The 18531-nt window shown below is 42.6% G+C and overlaps 1 protein-coding gene across 1 annotated transcript; it reads right to left on the reverse strand.

The window, feature by feature from the left end:
• Positions 1–1324: 1324 nt before the first annotated feature.
• Positions 1325–12051, reverse strand: LOC115363462 (paralemmin-2-like). The gene is made up of 7 exons (XM_030057690.1): positions 12007–12051; positions 10123–10203; positions 7771–7889; positions 6714–6858; positions 5344–5374; positions 4502–4582; positions 1325–3647 (listed from the first exon to the last, which is right to left on the reverse strand). The coding sequence occupies exons 1-7, from the start codon at positions 12049–12051 to the stop codon at positions 2689–2691; spliced, it is 1461 nt and encodes a 486-aa protein (XP_029913550.1). The 3' UTR covers positions 1325–2688.
• Positions 12052–18531: the final 6480 nt, after the last annotated feature.

Raw genomic sequence — 18531 nt, forward strand, 5'->3', positions numbered from 1 at the left:
TTTTCTTGTCTTTTTTTGCAGCTGTCTAAGTGCATACAGGTACTGTGTTGTTTGTGTGACTTCCTCCCCCGCTGTGACCGAACGCAGCCCATTCTGCTGACCAAGGGAAAAAGTAATCAGCTTTCCGCTGTCTGTTCTAGCACAGACACTATATATCTGCCAGCTCTGTGGCCAGTGAGCCACAAAGAAGGCTCGCTCGTCTGCCTTTTGCAAATCCTGCACTCCCTCCCATTCACTCTTTCATAACAGCCAAACTCTTCAGGGTAGCCTACTTCTTATTCTGATATGTTTATGCATGAGTCACAGGAACTTATGCTGGAGTTATTGATCAGCCCTCCTCAATTCCTCTTTGCAAAAGCTGCAATTGGCCTTGTGCTGTGTATCTGTTGCCATACACTGGCATATCATGGAAGCTGAGGATGCTGGATCACTGAATACTCTCACATCTCTTTAATAGAAATATTGTCCAAGCCTCATTTGGTTTGCCTGAGCAGGTTCAGAGTCTATATTTACAACTGCATTGCAAGGGTTTATAGTCAGCCACACTGCAATTCAGGATTATCAACATCAGTGCCGTGCAGTGAATGTAGCTCATGCAATGTGACACGTTAATAAGCTTAACCTGCGGACTCCAGCTCACCTTCCAATGAACACTGCCTCCTGTCTTGTTTTGAAGGCAGCTCCCCTAGATTCCTGTAAATACCAGTCATAAATATTAAAATACATTCTTCGAGGAGTGCTGCATGATCCCATGTTCCAAAACTGGGTAGATGTGTTACTGTATCACTTTTTTTTTTTTTTTTGAGGAACTGGTTTTGATGACCTCTACCTGCTTTTCTCACTTTGTCTACAGCTAAACCAGTCATAGCATTTCAGAGAGAGGAAAAGACAAATCAAGAGTCAGACAGATACAAAGGTAGAGACATAATGTAGAAATTTTTGGAGGAAGAGACCCACCTGATTGGAGAGTTGCAGTCCAGTGTGGTAATACCACCCTCAGTGGTAGTAATAATAAGCCAGCTGATGATCCTGATCTTCTTAACTCCTATAGGGGACACCTATAGGGACATACGTACTCCCCATCCTCTGGGTCATGTGAGATTGCCACAGACATTACCTGTCCTGGTCGATTAGCCGTGTACACTTGAGTGATCCAGAGTAGCACAGTATTAAAAAGCATACTGTTTCTCCATTAGGGAAATATCGATGAGGAGTAAGATCAGGCTTAATAAAAAGGCCACACCAAGCCAAGGCAGTGTCACACAGGAATCGCCTTAGCAATGTTACTTTAATTGGAAACATGGATTTTTTTTTTTTTTTTAATACTGTGTCACTTTCCTAATTTTCTTTAGGAACAATATTTAAGAAGGGCCCCAGTGTGACTCCTCTCTCAGCCACAGCTTGGTATGGGATTCCCAAAGCAACCCTTTTTTTATGTATGGTCTACACTTTGGGGAGGTTTTGGGGAAATTAGTTTATTGAAAGTATATCTTTAGCTTTACAAACATACAAGACTTGGATGGGACAACACAAAGTGGTGAAGTGGTGACCTGCATTCCTTGCTGTAGCATTAAAGCAGACTATTATGATGTTATTGGGATGTTATACACACTTACACACACACACACACACACACACACACACACACGCACTTGTGTTGTTTTTAGCTGTAGATGGACAAGCTGGTGCAGAGGAGAGATGACTGGTTCTCCTCTACATATAATGTGATATAAAGTGTCCCATAGTCATATTTATAGTACATGGCAAGCCCTGTATTTGACACATTTCTGAGGACATTTGTAAATTAGACAGAAACAATTCAAATATATTTTGTCTCATAATCATGTAGTCCAGTTGTCATCCACTTATCTTAATTACAGTCATAGCCATGTTTACACATTGAGTAAATTAAACAAAACATCTTGAACGGATAGGTCCAATAAAAGGCAATAGTAAGGCAAACCATTATTAAAATTTAAATGATGCTTACTAAATGTTTTTATAGTCTGAAGGCACCTTAAAATTTCATTTTCAAATTTAGCTCAAATCAAAAGAGGCACATCAGAGTACAGGTAAAAAAAAAAAAAAAAAAAAGGTACGTCCTAAACTAGAAAACATGTTTCCTCTGCTCAACATCTTTGGTTTGTGTTCCATTCCTAGAGGAAATGCTGCTAAACATATGGAGTCTTTTTGGCTGACAGGACACAAAACAAGTCCCAAGGCAAAGGAAAAGATGAATTTCAGACAAAAAGTGTCTGCATTCTGTCAGCAGTTGCAGTTCTCACTTCTGTCCACCAGGAGGGAGAAGTGGTTTGTCCCACAGAGCTGCTGTCAGTTCAGACAACAGCTGCTGTGGAGGAACTAAAACTGTAATAATAGTCTCTTTCTTTGGCACCATGAAGTGCAATGTTAAGGGACAACTATGCATGAGAACGAATTCATAATAACTACACAATTTGATCATCAAGGCAAAGCCCCCAGTCCCATAACGAGGGCACACAGTAGCACCAATGTGGTTCCCTGGGGCACATCTTATGTCTTCCATCAGATTAAGCTTATTTAGACCATTTAACTTGTACTAATCATTAAACATACTGCACCTAATGAAAGGCACACGCCAAGAAAGAGTGAATACGATTAATATCTAGTTATTGATAAATTGAAAGGGCCACTCTCTTTATGAACTTCTTACATGACAGAGCAGCACTGACAGGTCTTGCGCTTAGGAGTACCTTCTCCCTCTGACCTACTGGGTGACACTGAATTATGATCAGCGTCCTTTCCCTGGAGTGTTACTCCTTCTCCGTTTCCGTCCAGGGGAATGTCCTGAAACGCTTCCTCCTTGGTGGGTTTCTGTGCCCCTCCTCCAAGATCTGCATTCTTGTCCCCGCCGGACACTGCTGGGTCCTTGAGGCCTTCACTGCTAGACTGAGACTGAGAGGAAGCAGAGGTCACAGGACCTAATACCTGTTCTTCTCCTTCGTCAGTGATGATCACTCGTTCCACAGTGAGGAAGCCCCCATGGTCCTCTTGTCCAACACTCAGACTTTGGCTTTGACCTTGGCCAGATGTGGCGTCTGTGTAGCCCAGGAATGTGAGGGTGACTGGGCCTTCCTCCATCTTGTACTCCACCGCTTGATCCTCCATATTACCCACTTTTCCAGCAGCCTCTTTCACTACCACCACACTTTCTTCCTCCTGTTCATCCTCCTCTCTCCCACTTTCATTGCAGCCCTCAATCTCCAGTTCAGCCTTTGGTTTATTGCCTCCAGTGCTTTCCAAGGGTTTAGTTTTCTCTGGTGACACTGCATGATGGGTAGAATAAGAGAGAACTTTCCCCTCTTTTTCCTGTAAAGTTCTGCTGCCTTCCACATTCTCTATCTTTATCTTGCCCTTATTTGGTGTGACCGTGACCTCATCGAGCAGTACATGCATCCCAACCCCATCAACGACACTCAAGATCTGTCCAAGCTCCTCGGCCGAGGGTTGACCTCCTGATCCACCAACAGCATGGACACTCTTCCTGCCATCATCGAACACAGTGGCCATGGCAGCACCATCTGGTGCCGACATGGGGGCCACTGACCTGATGACAGTGGCGCCTGTCTTGGGGTCTCTCTCAACCTGAACTGCCACCATCCCCAGGACTGCAACACAAGAGACAAGACAAACATGGAGGTTATCGTGCAAAACAAAACGAAGAGGACTTTTAAGGAATTGTCTTAAGTGATGTACTGAAGTTGAGTTTAATTACTTTCCTAATCAAGGGCAAAATTCTTATTAAGACTTACAAGACAGTACAAAACAGTTGAAAATTTATGTCTAACCACTTCCTTAAACATAAAAAAAAACTTCTTTAAAGTTAGGACTGTTTGTGATTAAAGGGTGAGAGGGACACAGGTCAACGCTTGGGCAAAATCAGAGCTTTCTACGACTAATGGCAACAGGGGACAATATAGGGAAATACAATGAACAAAACCCAGTGCACTTTTTACTTCACACAGCCCTCCAGCGGGCATAAAAAATTAACCAACAGAAATAACAAAGTGGGCTAAATATAACATTGTGCTCGGGCCCTTCACCTCAGCTCCATCATTAAGTTGTACCCTGAAGGTTGAACACGGACACGTTAAATAAAATTAACGATCTGTCATCGGCAAGAGATGAGCAGGGAAACTATACAATGTAAATAACAGCACTGACGATATTCTTTTGCCTAAATCCACACTTCTCGGCTCATACATTAAATCTCAAACATTTTGGTTTGAGTGCAGCATCACTAAGCCACATCATTACACAGTAATAATGGTGAGCCTCCATGGGTCGAGTAAATAATCTGTCGCCACAAATATATACAACTCTGTCACTCAAATTCATTCCTGAGGGTCTTCCTTAAAGTTTAGATGTGTGTTTTTTTTCCTTTTTCCATATCCATTCTTGGAATGAATAGTGAATGTCCATGTCTACTCTGCTGTACATTATGCATTTTCCAGTCCATTACCTGATCGACCATCTTGCCTGCTTTCATGGAACATCTTCTGTGTCATCTGTGCCGAGAAGTGACCCTCAGCTGCTCTGCTCACTGAGGAAGAAAGAATGTTATAGATATATATAGGCTGCACGATATATTGCGGCATTTAAGAGCAAATCAGCATTAAATCACATTTTAAGAGCTGCAATCATGGTTATATGGCTTCTATAGAGTGAACAGAATCAATCCTAAGTTTCAGCATTCTTCAAATTAAATCAGGCATCCACTTCAAGAGGCAGAAAATCGTTGTTATGGCTGATTTCTACAGGCTAAAACTTCCAACCATGTTAGATGTTTGGCCACACCTCAGTCACTAATGTCATGGCAGGTATATCGCTTTCAGCAGCGCACATGCTTTGCGATCATAAAATTGTTATCACCCCCGAGCAGAGATGGATGATCCGTTATCAGAGACACACACATGCCTGTTTGTTCTCACTCCCACCCCATTTTTTTCTCCCTCTTTCAAAACTGTGAGACTGGCTGCAAGCAGTTTGTTTATGCACTCTTGGAAGGGGCTATTGCTGGTATGCCAGCTGCTAGTTTAGAGAAATATTCACCGTGATGGCGGTCATACAGAAAGAGTCACATGCTGGCGGAATGTGAGAAATGTCATTACAGTAAAACAGGAGCTGTGTCTCAGACTTTGCTCCACTCTGTCACCCTGATTATATTAGAATTCATGCAAGTAAAGATTTAGTTACAGAAATTTTTAATTTGTTGTGAAAATAGGCAAGCATACCCAAGAAAGCGACAAGGCAGAAGAGATAGAGGCTGATGGTAAGTTAACGACTATGACTTTGACTTCTTACCTTGGACTTTCTCTTCAGTGCCAGCCTGAGGCTGCAGAGAAGAGACAATTAGCTCTCCATAGTTGGACACTTAAAAGTCACTGAGTCTGCAACTTTAAAAACATTCCTCCAGTACTGCGAGTCCTCCCAGACCCGTGTCCCGCCATAAATATTTCACAGTCATCATCAGAGAAGTGTTGAGCCCAGCTCAGGCCCTTCACACTAAGAGGTGCTGAGATTATATTTACCCAGCAACCATTTCAGTCTTGCTGTTGGTGGCCAGTGCAAGAGTGAGCTGTATAAAAGCTGAGCTGTATAAAATAAGTGGAGCCTTCAGTGAAGGTGAAAGTTCATGTGACACGATCCATGACTGCTGGTGTTTTCATAAGATATTTACGCACAAAAGATTTTTGCTAATTAGTAATTATTAATGTGGATATGATGACTAAGCTGGTGGAGACAAATAACAGAACCACTAGAACAGCCTAATGCATCCCTTTACTGTAATGCAGCTTTTAAATCCAGGAAAAGACAACACTTATGTCACATCATGATATTATGATGCCCAAAAGCCCACATGATATCTAATCTCATATCATAATATTGATATTGATATATTATGTACAGAGTGACTTGCATGATGAATTTAGGTTTAAATATCTAAAGTGCTAATGTGGAAATCTTTTTCTTCATGTGGCAAAGCAGGGAAACACTGATAACGTATGTCAAAACAGGGATGATGATTTATTTTGGTGTACACCAAGCACAAGGTAATGCTTGTGTTTACTTCATGCATGCAGCAGTGAAACCTTAGGGGTTAGTGCTGTTCTGCATTCTTTATTCATGAAATGCAATTTGAGGGATTCAGATTGCAGCAGTGTAGTCAAGCTGATTATTTTTTATGTATTATATGTTTTATTCATCTAACATGCTACTGCCAGAGCGGATGCCAAAACAAATGCATTTTACATCCATTGACCTAAACTGACCTAACAAATCTTTTCACTGTATCCTTCTTGAACAAACTCCATACTCTTTAATGAAGCAGTTACGATGAAAAAGTTTTACATTTGAAGAGAGTTGTTTTAGAGCTCAACTCCCTGGTTTCACAGCTTCTCAGGCCATATTACATTTTGAGGCTATTTATGTCTCCAAATTTTTTTTAATTTGTGAAAGAGGGTGGCTAGAAAACCTGGACAGTGTTGGACAGACTAAGTTGTTTGGAGATGGAATCTCTAAAAGACTGTTCAATTTCTGAGATTTTGTGTTTCTGATTTTGTGTGTGTGTGTGTGTGTGTGTGTGTGTGTGTGTGTGTGTGTGTGTGTTTGTGTGCGTGCATTTTTGTGCTTGTGGTAGACTGGAAACAACGGGGACCTGCTATGAGGATTACCTGGTGGTGGTTATGTGCACTGGCTGGGGTTGTGCCGTTGACAGATTCTTTGTTTTCTTCTTTGGAGACTCGGTCTTCCTCCTTTCTGACATCTGCTGCCTCCCCCACTTCTTCCTCAGGCGTCTTTTGACTTTTGCTTTGCTCCCTGATAAACACATTAGCACACACACACATGCAGAGCACAGGCAAGCACACACACACACAGAAACACATGCACAGAGGGCTTAGAGTGTGACACATACTAATATCTTATTAAAAAGCAAAAGATGAACATATGATTGTCAGATCTGGGCACAGTCACAATCACATTTATGTTAAAGATCCAAAGTACTGGACAAGAAAAAAGAGACTTGAGTCACTTTGTCTGTGTGCGTGTTTGTGTGTGTGTGTGTGTGTGTCCTTGATTATAATGCATCACATCGGCAGTCAACTGGCTTCTTCCTTTTTGATCCTGTCATGGTAAATATTGCAGTGCATCTGTGACTGAAATACTGTAATTTCTGCTTCATGCCAAATATTTCCATCTTTAGAAATGTGTGTGAAATGTGTTTTGCCCACATGGACCTTGCATACTTATGTTTGCCAGCAGGTCAAGTGTGAGGTGTGTCTGCTCTTGGTGGATTTCTATGTGCTTTACATGCTTACTTTGCCAAAATAACTCAATACAGTATCATAATATTATTTTCGCAATACTGTATCAATTCAGTTACTTTGTCACCTGATTGATCATATATGTTGTATATTTTATCATTCTGCCCAGGTATCGTGCAGTACGTTGTATTTTAAGCCCTATTTATACATTTTGGCTCAATTCAATAGTGCAATATATTGTGATACAAATCGTGTCATTATCCATGTATCGTGATACTTATTGTACCCTGAGGTCTTTACCCAGCCATCCTGCATACATGTCTATTTATATGCAGAATGCTGGCAAAATAGCAAACAGTGCGAACCAGGTGTCTCACGGAGCTCCACAGAGAACCACTGTAATATTTTACACAAATTGTGATTTAATGAAGTGCAGCTGAATAAAAGCGTTCAAAATGCATCTCACTCTGCTGTGTGCTTGTTTGTTCTGTCCTGCGGCAGAGGATGGGGCCTCAGGCTGTCAAGAGAAGGAAAGGCAGGAGCTGGTGCTGCCTGACTGAGCCACTGATCCCTCAAGGACTTCCTCTATGAGAGAGGGAGAGAAAGAGAGAGAGAGAGAGAGAGAGAGAGAGAGAGAGAGAGAAAGGAAAGAAATGGGTGCACAAATGGAAAGAGGCTTGGTGATTCAGGTGTGTTTGTTGTTTTCTCTCAGAGGGCGACATATGCATCAAGTGTCCTTTGAGCCATCCTGCAGTGTGCAGCCCCCCTCCCCTGCCTGCTCACTGCTGTTAAACCTCATACTCCCCCAAATCATGGCAACAGAAAACAGAGACATAACCAAAACAAACACACACTAATTCCTCTGCCCGTGTGAATACTAAAGCACTGATTCTGGGGAGGGGGGGCAAGACAAACAGCCAGCCACTGCTTAGGGGTCCTCTGCCATTTTGGCTCGTCTACAGAGTGAGTGAGGCCTGCGGTGCTGCCATTTTGGATCTAGCTGAGACTGAGTGAGGCCAGCAGACTGCTGTTGTCTGGACTGACAGTGAAAAGGTGCTGCAGCTCCCTGCCACAGCCCTGAGACCCAGACATCCTGGAGTGAAGATGCGATCTGTCACTCAGGCTGTGGCTTGAGTGGAGCTGACAGTGTGAAACCTGGCAAAATCTATTTTCAGACAGTTTAAGCCCCAAACCTTTTGTCATGAGTCAGGTGTAATCCAACACAAGCTGTTCTGTAACCGCAGCTGTTTTCTTAAAAACAACAACAGCAACTACAACAACAACAACAACAACAACAACTCTGAGGTGGAAGTCATTCAAAGGCCTGAAGATAACTAATCTCTTAAACCGATCAGACTGTTCCAGCTGTTCTAATATTTGTCTCTAGCAGTTTGGTCATCATATCCAAAGGACTAATAATTGTTTATAAAAAATCTTGTATGCAAATATCTTATGAAAGTCAACCCTACAATATCGTCACAGTATCGATATCGAGGTATTTGTTAAAAAATATTGTGATATTTGATTTTGTCCATGTCGGCCAGCTCACTATCCTGCACACTATAGCTCTACCTAACCGATTTTCACCACGCAAGTAACAACAACACACCGAGACAAATGCTATGAATAAATGTGACATGTATGCCGAAGTGATAAAAACGCAAGTGTTTCCAGTTCTGTGAGATTATTCAGGCATTTATCACCATGCCATGTGTGAGCTGGGCCAGCCTCTTGGAAGGACTTGGACCAGAAAACACCACCAGACAGGAGGAGTGAACTGGAGTCGAGATGCTGCGAATACTGAGTCTGCATCACCATCATCTCCTCTGGGCTTAAGTGGGACAAACAGACCAATACAGCCTCAAACCTAGCCACCATGAAGACGAAGGAAACACTGTTGTATCTTTGGGCTAAACTCATTCAGCTGCAGCAGGAATGGTCTGTCCCTGCCGCTAGCAAAGTACAAGCCCTGAGGCGATGGGTGGTTGGAGAAAGCATAAATGTGTTGCGGAGTGTTTGTGTGGGAGAGCGGCTGAGTGGGCACGATGCGGTGCGGTACCTCTGACTGTACGGCAAAAGATATGCTGTTGTGTGCTGTTTATTTTCAAGGTGGCATGCCCAGTAGGCAACTATGAAATAGTTAAAGGGATGCACAAGGGTTCAGCGCTCAGTCACCCGGCCAGTGTCAAAACAGTGTGCCCTCTTTACTTTTCTACCAACCTCGGTTACGACCACCTTATTATTTTCAACACAGGAATCAGCACAGTTTTAATTAATTTCTGTTCCAGCTATGTATATCAGCTTGACACGGTGACAAGGAATAGGTCATCATGTGGGAAATAATTAGGCTCTCTGACTATCAAATACTAATTTAATTGAAAATAGCTCTTGGTTATGCGTTGCTGTGAGTGTAACTGAGTTATAATTAAGCATGAGTGACTCCACCCGTGACATCTGAGCTAGGCGTCGGCCAGCGAGCTGCTCGGCTTGGCAGAGAGCCATGAGGCCGCTGTCACATGAGGCAGGGTGGGAGAAGCAAGTGATAGATTTTGAACATAAAGCAGCTGGAGAGGGAGGAGGACAAAGAAAACAAATACTTTCCAAATTATTCTTACATTAAACAGCTTGTATCAAGAGGGTCGAATAGGGAGGGACGATTCCATATTTTTTTAAGTTGTCAAAAACTTGGCTTTCATGTAGTGACTGTGTGAACATTCTCGCACTATGAGGCTTTCTGGCACATGACGCAGAATAAATACGCCATCAAATCTATTTGCAATATCCCACAATGTGGGACCCATGTGTGAAAGACACGGACCTTTTTCTGCGCCAACTGCAACCACTCCTCTTCTGTCTGTCTCCTCAGCCTCTCCTCCTCTTCCTGCTGCCGACGCCTCTCCTTGTGACGAGAAGAGAAAGGGAATCACTTGAAGAAAGGCATATAGATTTCTTGGAGCTAATTAGTCTTTCCTGCCTTGGCTGCTGCGATGTGTCACCACAGATGAGGGGTAATAACTAGCTGGATTCTCTCCTGGGTAGCAGGCAGTAACTGACTGTCATTTTCAAACATTTTCTAGAGTCAAGTTCTCGTCTTGTCTCAGCTTTCTTTCCCGCTCTGTACTTTTTATGTCTTATCTCCGCAGGCCGTTAGAGCTCAGTCACACTGAAAAGCCCCGCAAGGTTAAGAGGTGGTTATGATTTCAAAGAGTTTATTGAGATAGTGGTACCGTTGCAACAGCAAATCTCATACCACAGCAGATAAGGCAGGGTAGAGGAAGCGCTGGGTACATAGTTTTATAGTGACTGCTTTTGTTTTGTGGTAAAGCAGGCTGTCACATCACACGGGGTCAAAATATAGCAGTGATGTAAGGGAACAGGAATAATTAAGTCTGTATTCAGGGTCAGTTCCTGTCAATTCCCCCTCATATTGGCGGTCAAGTCGTACCAAATCCAGACTAAATCTCTAATCATTCCCAATTTACCTCACTCCCCTGTGTCTCTTTGCTGCAACTGTCACAGAGGATGAACACTTTGAGGAAAACCACTGCACACCCTGCCATTAGAAACCCCCATTTTTAAAATGAAAGGAGTGCATTTACACTCAGTTTCTTCTTCTTGAATTAATTTCCTGTAACTTCACTCCACTTGCAGTTCCCCCAGAAAACTGTAATTGTTTACAGATGAGCAAATTAAAATGTCATACACTTGAATAGTTTAATACAACATCTGCTCTGTACATATTTTCAACTAACAGCACTACTCTCTGTGCTTCTTTCTGGCCTCAAGCACACAGATAAAGACTTTACAATATGTTTGAGAAGCAGTTCCATTTTTAGGGAATGGTGTCACCACTTACCCTTCACACACTCTGAAACGGCTCTTCCTGTAAGTTACCTCTCAGCAGCACAAACTTTTGGAAAGTTGAATTACTCCAAAGATGATGGTCAATTGAGATCTGAACTGAGGCAACAGCTTGGTCTAAACAAATACAGCAAGTGATCCAATGCTCTAGTTCCTTCAATAAACCACACAGGACTGAAGATAAGCTCAGAATAGTTGTGGCGATTTGGTTACACCCACTATTTTATCATTCTGTGGTAACACCCCTCTGTAGCCACTGGTCCCTTAAGACAAGCACTTCCTCTGTATGAAAGCAAAGTTGTGACGGGGAGGGGAGAGACAGACAGGCAGAGAGAGGGAGTGGAGGGGGACAATTTTAGGAAAGGTATCCCACAAACAGAAGTGGGGAGGTACGGCTGGACTGACGGGGGCTGAAAACAGAGTGACACAGCATACCGCACACATGCTGATACCACATGTATGTATATCTTGAAAACATTTTAAGGTCAACTCCCGGCCTCCAGTGTCACTGGTCAAGTGGGTCACTAGTCTGTGTTTGGGCTCTGACACAGCTGATTTTAGCTTCACGAGGTCCAGAAGACCCCGCTTGAACCTTTCGTTTCACAGATCAGCGATTATCGTCCAGAAAGCTGACTGAGGGTTGTTCCTCGCCTGCTCTTTTCTGGCAGTGTGGATCAAGTGAGCCAGTTCCATCGCAGTGACACCAAATTATGCTGATGCTGTATGCTTTTTTTTTTCTTTTTTTTTTAAACTTAAGGTGAAAGTTCAAGTTGGTTCAAGATAGACTGAAGTGGAAAGTAAAAAGTACAATAGTAGGGGAAAAAAATACAACAGGGCTCACCGCTATGGCCTGCAGCCTTTGTTGGTACTTCTCTGCCTCGTCCATTTCTCTGTCTGAAAAACAATGAAAACAGAAATTTCAGCATGCTGCATGTTAAAGGTGCGCTATATGAAAACTGAGGGTTGTTTCAAGTGAAGACCACTTAGACTCCACTGACATAAACGTCTAAACTTTTTGTTTTAAGTACCGGTGTTTTGCCCGGTAGATGCAGAATACATGCACCCCAATACACAGTACCCAAGCATGAATTTATACTGCACAAATATGTCACCAGGATGTTCCATTTAAAGATTTTTTTTTTTTTTTTTTTTTTTTTTTTTGTGACCAAATTTATATTATTTTCCACAATTAATAACAGGTCGGTTCACATATTTAACATACATAATACATATGCAAACTCGTCAGTCTCCTATATAATACATGACTGCCTGACATCCCCTTCCTTCCCATCTCCCTACCCCTAACATCCTTTGGTTCTTTGTAGGCACCTTAGCATTGAGGAATACATACATCATACATCAAGGAAATGAAGAAATGAAGAAAACATCTAGGCTATATACATTTCAAATATACACACATACGTACATTTCAATGTACATATACATACATATACACATACATACACATACACATTTTAAAATGAAATCATGTTTCTGGTCACTGTATTTTCTATAGGTAATGACACTGATGTCATATGGAGGACAATCGGTCACACAGTAAAAGTGCAGTTAGAATACGAAAACACCAAAAACTTCATTGCTGCTAACTCGGGTTAGCACCTAACGCCGGCTTACTGCCAGCATGAAACTAGGGCCTTTTGTCTGCTCACTGCATACTTTACAGAGCTTCTAAAAATTACAACCAATCAAAGTGCACTGAAAATGGGGGCAATTGCATGATCTGGTAAAATGTATCACTCTGATGCTGTGAAAGTCATTATACAGGCGAATTAGTGATGTTGAGACATGATGCACTGGCAGTACATTTGCAGTGGATGCAAATGATAGTAATGAGATTAATGTTAGACATTAAAGTGCAGGACATATTTGTTTTATATTAGGCTTTGATTAAATACTCCAAAAATCAGCTAAGTAGAAGCTGTTGCTGTCAATGTTTGTCCATCAATTCAGGCAATGTATCACCAGTCTCCACACTCTTATTATAGTCTGGCCAGAAAATGTAAGTCCAACTAATTAATTATTACCCGTTTCAAACACTTTGGCAAAAAACCCCAATCCTAAATTGCTATTCCTATATCTTGGGGACCTTGGGATCTTGAGGATGAGAGAGTGTGAGCGTGATGAGGCGGTGCTAATTCCCGCAAGTCATGTTTCAAAGTAGCAACAGAAGCCTGGCTACAGCGAGGAGCTACAGTACGCTGCCATGTGTTGCACTCCTTTGGGTGTTGTGTCCTCGACTTCAAACCACCATCCACCCACATCTTCTCTCTCTCTCTCTCTCTCACACACACACACACACACACACACACACACACAAATCAGACACCACGTGGAGGTGACAGGGAAACAGCCCGGTTGCTACCCCTTCACTACAGATGAGGCCTGACATTGTTTACCTTTAGAGAAAGTGTACATAAAGAAAGAAAAGAAAAGAAAAGGAAAGAAAAGGCGAACTGGGAGCACAAACTTATCCAGTGTTCGATGCCTCAGAGCTGCCTGCTCCAACGCATTAAAAAGGAGTCAAATTTAAAGAATATTGATTCATGGGGGAGCAGACTCACTCATAGGAATAGAGTGGAGGAGTGATAAAGAGACTGTACTGTACTAGATAGATATTGATCAGCTGACACCCCGACTCATAGATCAAATATCTGAGCCCTTGCCAAGGCCGGTCTCACACACCCTCAGCTTAGTGAGGGAGAGTGGGAGGAGAGATGTCGACCCGTAGTGTGCCGCTGCAGATGGATTTAGCTCACATCCAATTTCACTCTCTCCTCCTTTATCTCTCTTTCCCATGTATATTTATCTCACGCACTAATCTGTAATCTCTCGTCATGCACTCCAGGCTGTGATTGCAGTTTGGCTCCCCCTGTTGAAACAGTGTGTCTGCCTTTGTTTGCATTGTGAATTACAGGATTGATTTTTTTTTTCCATTCTGGAGATTATTGTTGTTTTACAAGGAGATGTTGACAGTATGTGAGTTTTATATGCATGGTGAGGCTCTGAAATGTTTGCTCACATTATAGTACTGTAAAATGTTAGTAATACATACAATCAACTAAATGGCTGCTGTATTGTTGACCGTTTTAAACAAGGTAGGTTCTGTCAGTGTTAATTTCTCTGCACACAGGCAGGAGCGCAGCTTATCATGATAATCCTTGATTCAAACTGCAGTGACATCTAGACTTTTTGAGCACATGTTACATCAAAGCCTCTCCCGTCACAGGACTGTCTCTTTGAAGTCAGCGAGCTTGATAACCCTTTGAGATCTATAATAATTTACCAGTAATAACCACTTGCTCGTTCACCAGAGATGGGGGAATATCTGTTTCAGGTACTGCCTGACGCATGTTTGCCACTTTCAGCTACAGAGCACCAACTTCAGATCTTCACATCATATCTGAAATTAAGTGATGGAGCTCTGATGTGTCTGGCATGATCTGGAAGGAGCCTCTTAGCAGTGTTTTGCAGGAAGTACGCTGTAGTGATTAGACAGATCCATGTATAACAGGACAGCTGTGGATTTAATGAGGCCTGCAAGACACTAAGACTCTACCTAGGGTCGGGTGATATGACAAAAAAAAAACTTTTCATGATTCACCAACATTTTAATCTAGATGTTTCTTGTTTTTAACTTTCCACTACCACTAACTGATGGGAACTTATGTGCAGGCTCTGAGTAGATGAGTGACCTGGGCCTTGTTTGACAGAGAGCTCAGTGTTGTTTTGACATATGTTGTCAAAATCTTGATTTTATGATTCAGACATTTTTTTTGCAATTTAATTTTAGTATCTGCCTTTACCATAAACTGACATCTCCACCGTTTGGTGAAGGTTACAAGTTCAAAAACTATATGATCAGTCTTAAAACAAAGCAAAATTTCCTGTTAGCTTAGCATAAAGACTTGAAGTCTATGTGAAAAAATAAACCTTACAGCAACTCTGAAGCTGTCTTATTTACACAGTGCATCAGGTGTATTTAAAATAAACATCTTGGGATTTAAAAAAGAGAGAGGAGTTAATTTGTGCCGGATCTTGTTATACCTTCAGCGGTGCGCGGATCACTGTGATAGACGGAGGGATAAATGAGTTCAGCAGTTATAGTTGCACTATCTAGCTTCTCTTTCAATTACTTTAAATATTCCTTTAAATATTTATTATATTAATAAATATTCCTTTATTCCTTTAACATTAAATGACACACACAATGAAGCACAGCACTGAGACCACAGACAACACAAAAATACAGACAATATAGATGTGTGACACCCGCGCCCGTGCCACAGGTGGGAATTGCGACTGTGTCACTGTGACATTTAAAGGTGGAAAAATGGGGAGTTGTCGCTGTTCGGTGAGGGAGGGACTTCCTATCATACATCACACCGACTGCTGAATATAAGAGAGAAGCTCATTGAGAAGCAGAGGGTCACTGATATCCTCGGGCTTCTCCTTCTGCACATGACAGCAGCCCCACACATGCATGCAGGTCCACACATACAGCGAGCACACTGCCTTTTAAGATGATATGTGCTGTGTGTGTGTGTGTGTGTGTGTGTGTGTGTGTGTGTGTGTGTGTGTGTGTGTGTGTGTGTGTGTGTGTGTGTGTGTGTGTGTGTGTGTGTGTGTGTGTGTGTGTGTGTGTGTGTGTGTGCGCGCGCGCCGCCCAGAGCTTACTGAGATGACAAATGGGTGACAGGGAAGGCTGATGTTTCTTTGGCAGTGGAGCCAGTGTTTCACAGACACCATTATTCTCATGGCAGCCCTGCGGGAATGGGCTTATATGATAGACTTAAATCATCGGAGTCCTTATGTATGTATGTATCACCTCCTGTCTGCCCAGAGAGACAGAGAGCAGCCCGATATCGAGCAGCCCGACAGAGAAAACGGGCACTAAATTGTCTAACAGAGACACAGAGGATGCAGCACTTGTAAAAACGAAGCGAGGAGAACAGATGTGAGTTGAATTCCGTGGCGAACCTCTGGAGGGTTTGTGACCCAGGAGAAATCACCACGGTCAAAGGAACAGGATCACCCTTTGCATCATGTACGAGTGTGTGTGAACCACACATACTGAGCTGAAGTTAGTCCCTAGAGTGGCCCTGACTCGGGATAAAAAAAAACAAAAAACATTTTGTTGTAATGAATGTGGCAGCAGGAAGGGAAGACTCAGTATTAACATTTTAGGAATGAGGAAGATAAAGGAAAGAAATGATAACAATACATGAGGCTGCATCCAAGTTTTTTGTTTTTTTGTTTTTTTCTTACTTCACTTTCTGTCACTGAATTCTCTCTCAGTGCAAGGTAGACTGGGCCACATATGATAATCTCTCTCCAGTCCTTTTTTTTTTATGTCTTCTTCACTTTATCTATGTCTATCCACACTGGACATTTTTTTTTCTTGATGATCACTTCAGTGGAACCTCCCATCATCATAAAACTAACCCTCTCCCCTCTGAAAAAAAATGAAAAGGGGAGTGCCAATTCATGCTCATCTGATTTTTCCAGCTCAGAGAGAGAGAAAGAGAGACAGACAGAGACAGAGAGAGAGAGAGGGAGAGAGAGAGAGAGAATTGCCCCTGTTAAACGTGTCACAGGGAACATACATAGCATGTGCAGCAAGATAAGGAACAAGAGAGAGAAAGAGACAGAGTGAGTGAGAGAGTGAGACAGAGACGGAGAGACTTGGCTTTCTTGGTCCATATCACTTACAGGAGGGGCAGCATCTTATCCTTTCCTGTCTTATCTTCCCCTAAGGGCTTTGAAATGGCCTTTTGCCGCTGTCGCTTCCTTTTAACACACAGCTTACTGCTCAGGTCTGGTGCGAAGTGACAGCAAGATTGTGTAAGTGTCAGGAAGGGCTGGGTGTGAATAGTTTCAGCATCAGCAGTACACAAGAGACAAGGCACTCTATGCTGCCAGATGAAAAAAAAAATACAATCGTCTTCTTCTCAGAAGGCAACAAAATGAACCACGCGCCATTATTAACTACAGTAGAGCAGGAAAGGCCTGGAGAAATGAGTTCAAAGGCAGACCTGAATCTTGGCTTTTGCATTAGCCTGCCTGAATTACCACATCACAGTCAAGAAAAGGCTGATTTTGTTTTCTGTTACCAATTGTTCTGCACACTGGCAAACCTTCCCCGTCTGGTGCTCAGCGCAGGACAAAGCAAATGTGAAGAATTTATTTGCAAATCCCCCTTGACCCAGGTCAGTGAAAAAGTAGGGGAAAAGCCAAGATGCAGATGTTGGAGCCCCTGTGGGGTCCACAGCTCCTCGCTTTGTGGAGGCTGTTGGCTGACACTCTCCTCAGCCTGGAATCCCAACTATGTGGATGTGATAGGAATCGAGCCCCTCTGAGCTCCCTATGGCCCAACACCAGGAGGCAGCATGGACCAATGCCACATGTTCCTCCAACGTTTCCAGCTGAGGCCCAATTAAAGCACAAAATGCCCCCTCTCTGCTCTGCTAGTCTGGGTAGCTGTACATGTGGACAGATAGCTCTGTCAGGACAGTGTATTTTCTACTGCACGCTCAAATCCAGACAGCAACATTTGTATTAGTGGGAATCTCATTGTCTCTCTCAAGGACACTGTGACACAATGGCTGCTGATTGGCTGTTGCGTGGATCAAACGTGTGACATTTTGGTTAAGGACTAGGCCACTTTTTTTCAGATGAGGCATTTTACAGCCTGTTCTGAACAGAGAAGTCAGTGCTAGTTAATTGAGAGTGAAAGCTATTCTTTGTCCCGGAGAGCAGTCATGCTCCCTAATGTATAATGAAGCTCCGGGATCTCTCAGGGCTGGCATGAACACAGGTCAGATGGTTTGAAAGTTACTCTCTACACTCTCTCAGTCTATTTATCTATTTATGCTAAGAGCAAAGATCCGGGACTATGAGCTTTTGGTAGAGAGCCGGGAGGTTGTCAGGAAAAGTGACCTTTCTTTGGCATGAGTTCTCCTGACATTTTCACCCGCACACATAAACAATCCTTGAAGGGTGAACATATTAAGTGTTAAAGCACAAGCTTGTTTTCATGCTGTGGTGCTCTATGAGATCTACAGAATCCCTCTCTAAAATTTTGTCTATTTCCATTTATGACAAGATCATCCCTTACCCCTTAGGCTGGGAACATGATTTGGCCATTTAGATTGATTTTTAAAGTAAAGCAGAGTCTGTGCTGTCGTTTGTTGTTTAAGGCAGCCGCCAAAGACAGTGAGCAGAGATTATCTTGTATTTTTTCAGGGTTTAGGACTTCAATATTTTTCCTCCCATTCCATTTGAGTCATCATAAATGTTTGATTTTTAGATCTCCAATCTGGACAAGACTGGACAAGAAATTACCTTT

This window comes from Myripristis murdjan, chromosome 8, assembly GCF_902150065.1.
Source record: "Myripristis murdjan chromosome 8, fMyrMur1.1, whole genome shotgun sequence".
Classification (NCBI taxonomy): domain Eukaryota; kingdom Metazoa; phylum Chordata; class Actinopteri; order Holocentriformes; family Holocentridae; genus Myripristis; species Myripristis murdjan.

Bases quoted from the DNA above. Each gene is read 5' to 3' on its own strand.
- LOC115363462 (XM_030057690.1), bottom strand. From the start codon at position 12,051: ATGGACGAGGCAGAGAAGTACCAACAAAGGCTGCAGGCCATAGCG. The intron at 6,859-7,770 runs GTGAGATGCATT...TGTGTTTATCAG, and splicing joins ACAAACAAGCACACAGCAGA to GGAGCAAAGCAAAAGTCAAA. The intron at 3,648-4,501 runs GTAATGGACTGG...CTTGTGTTGCAG, and splicing joins CAGGCAAGATGGTCGATCAG to TCCTGGGGATGGTGGCAGTT.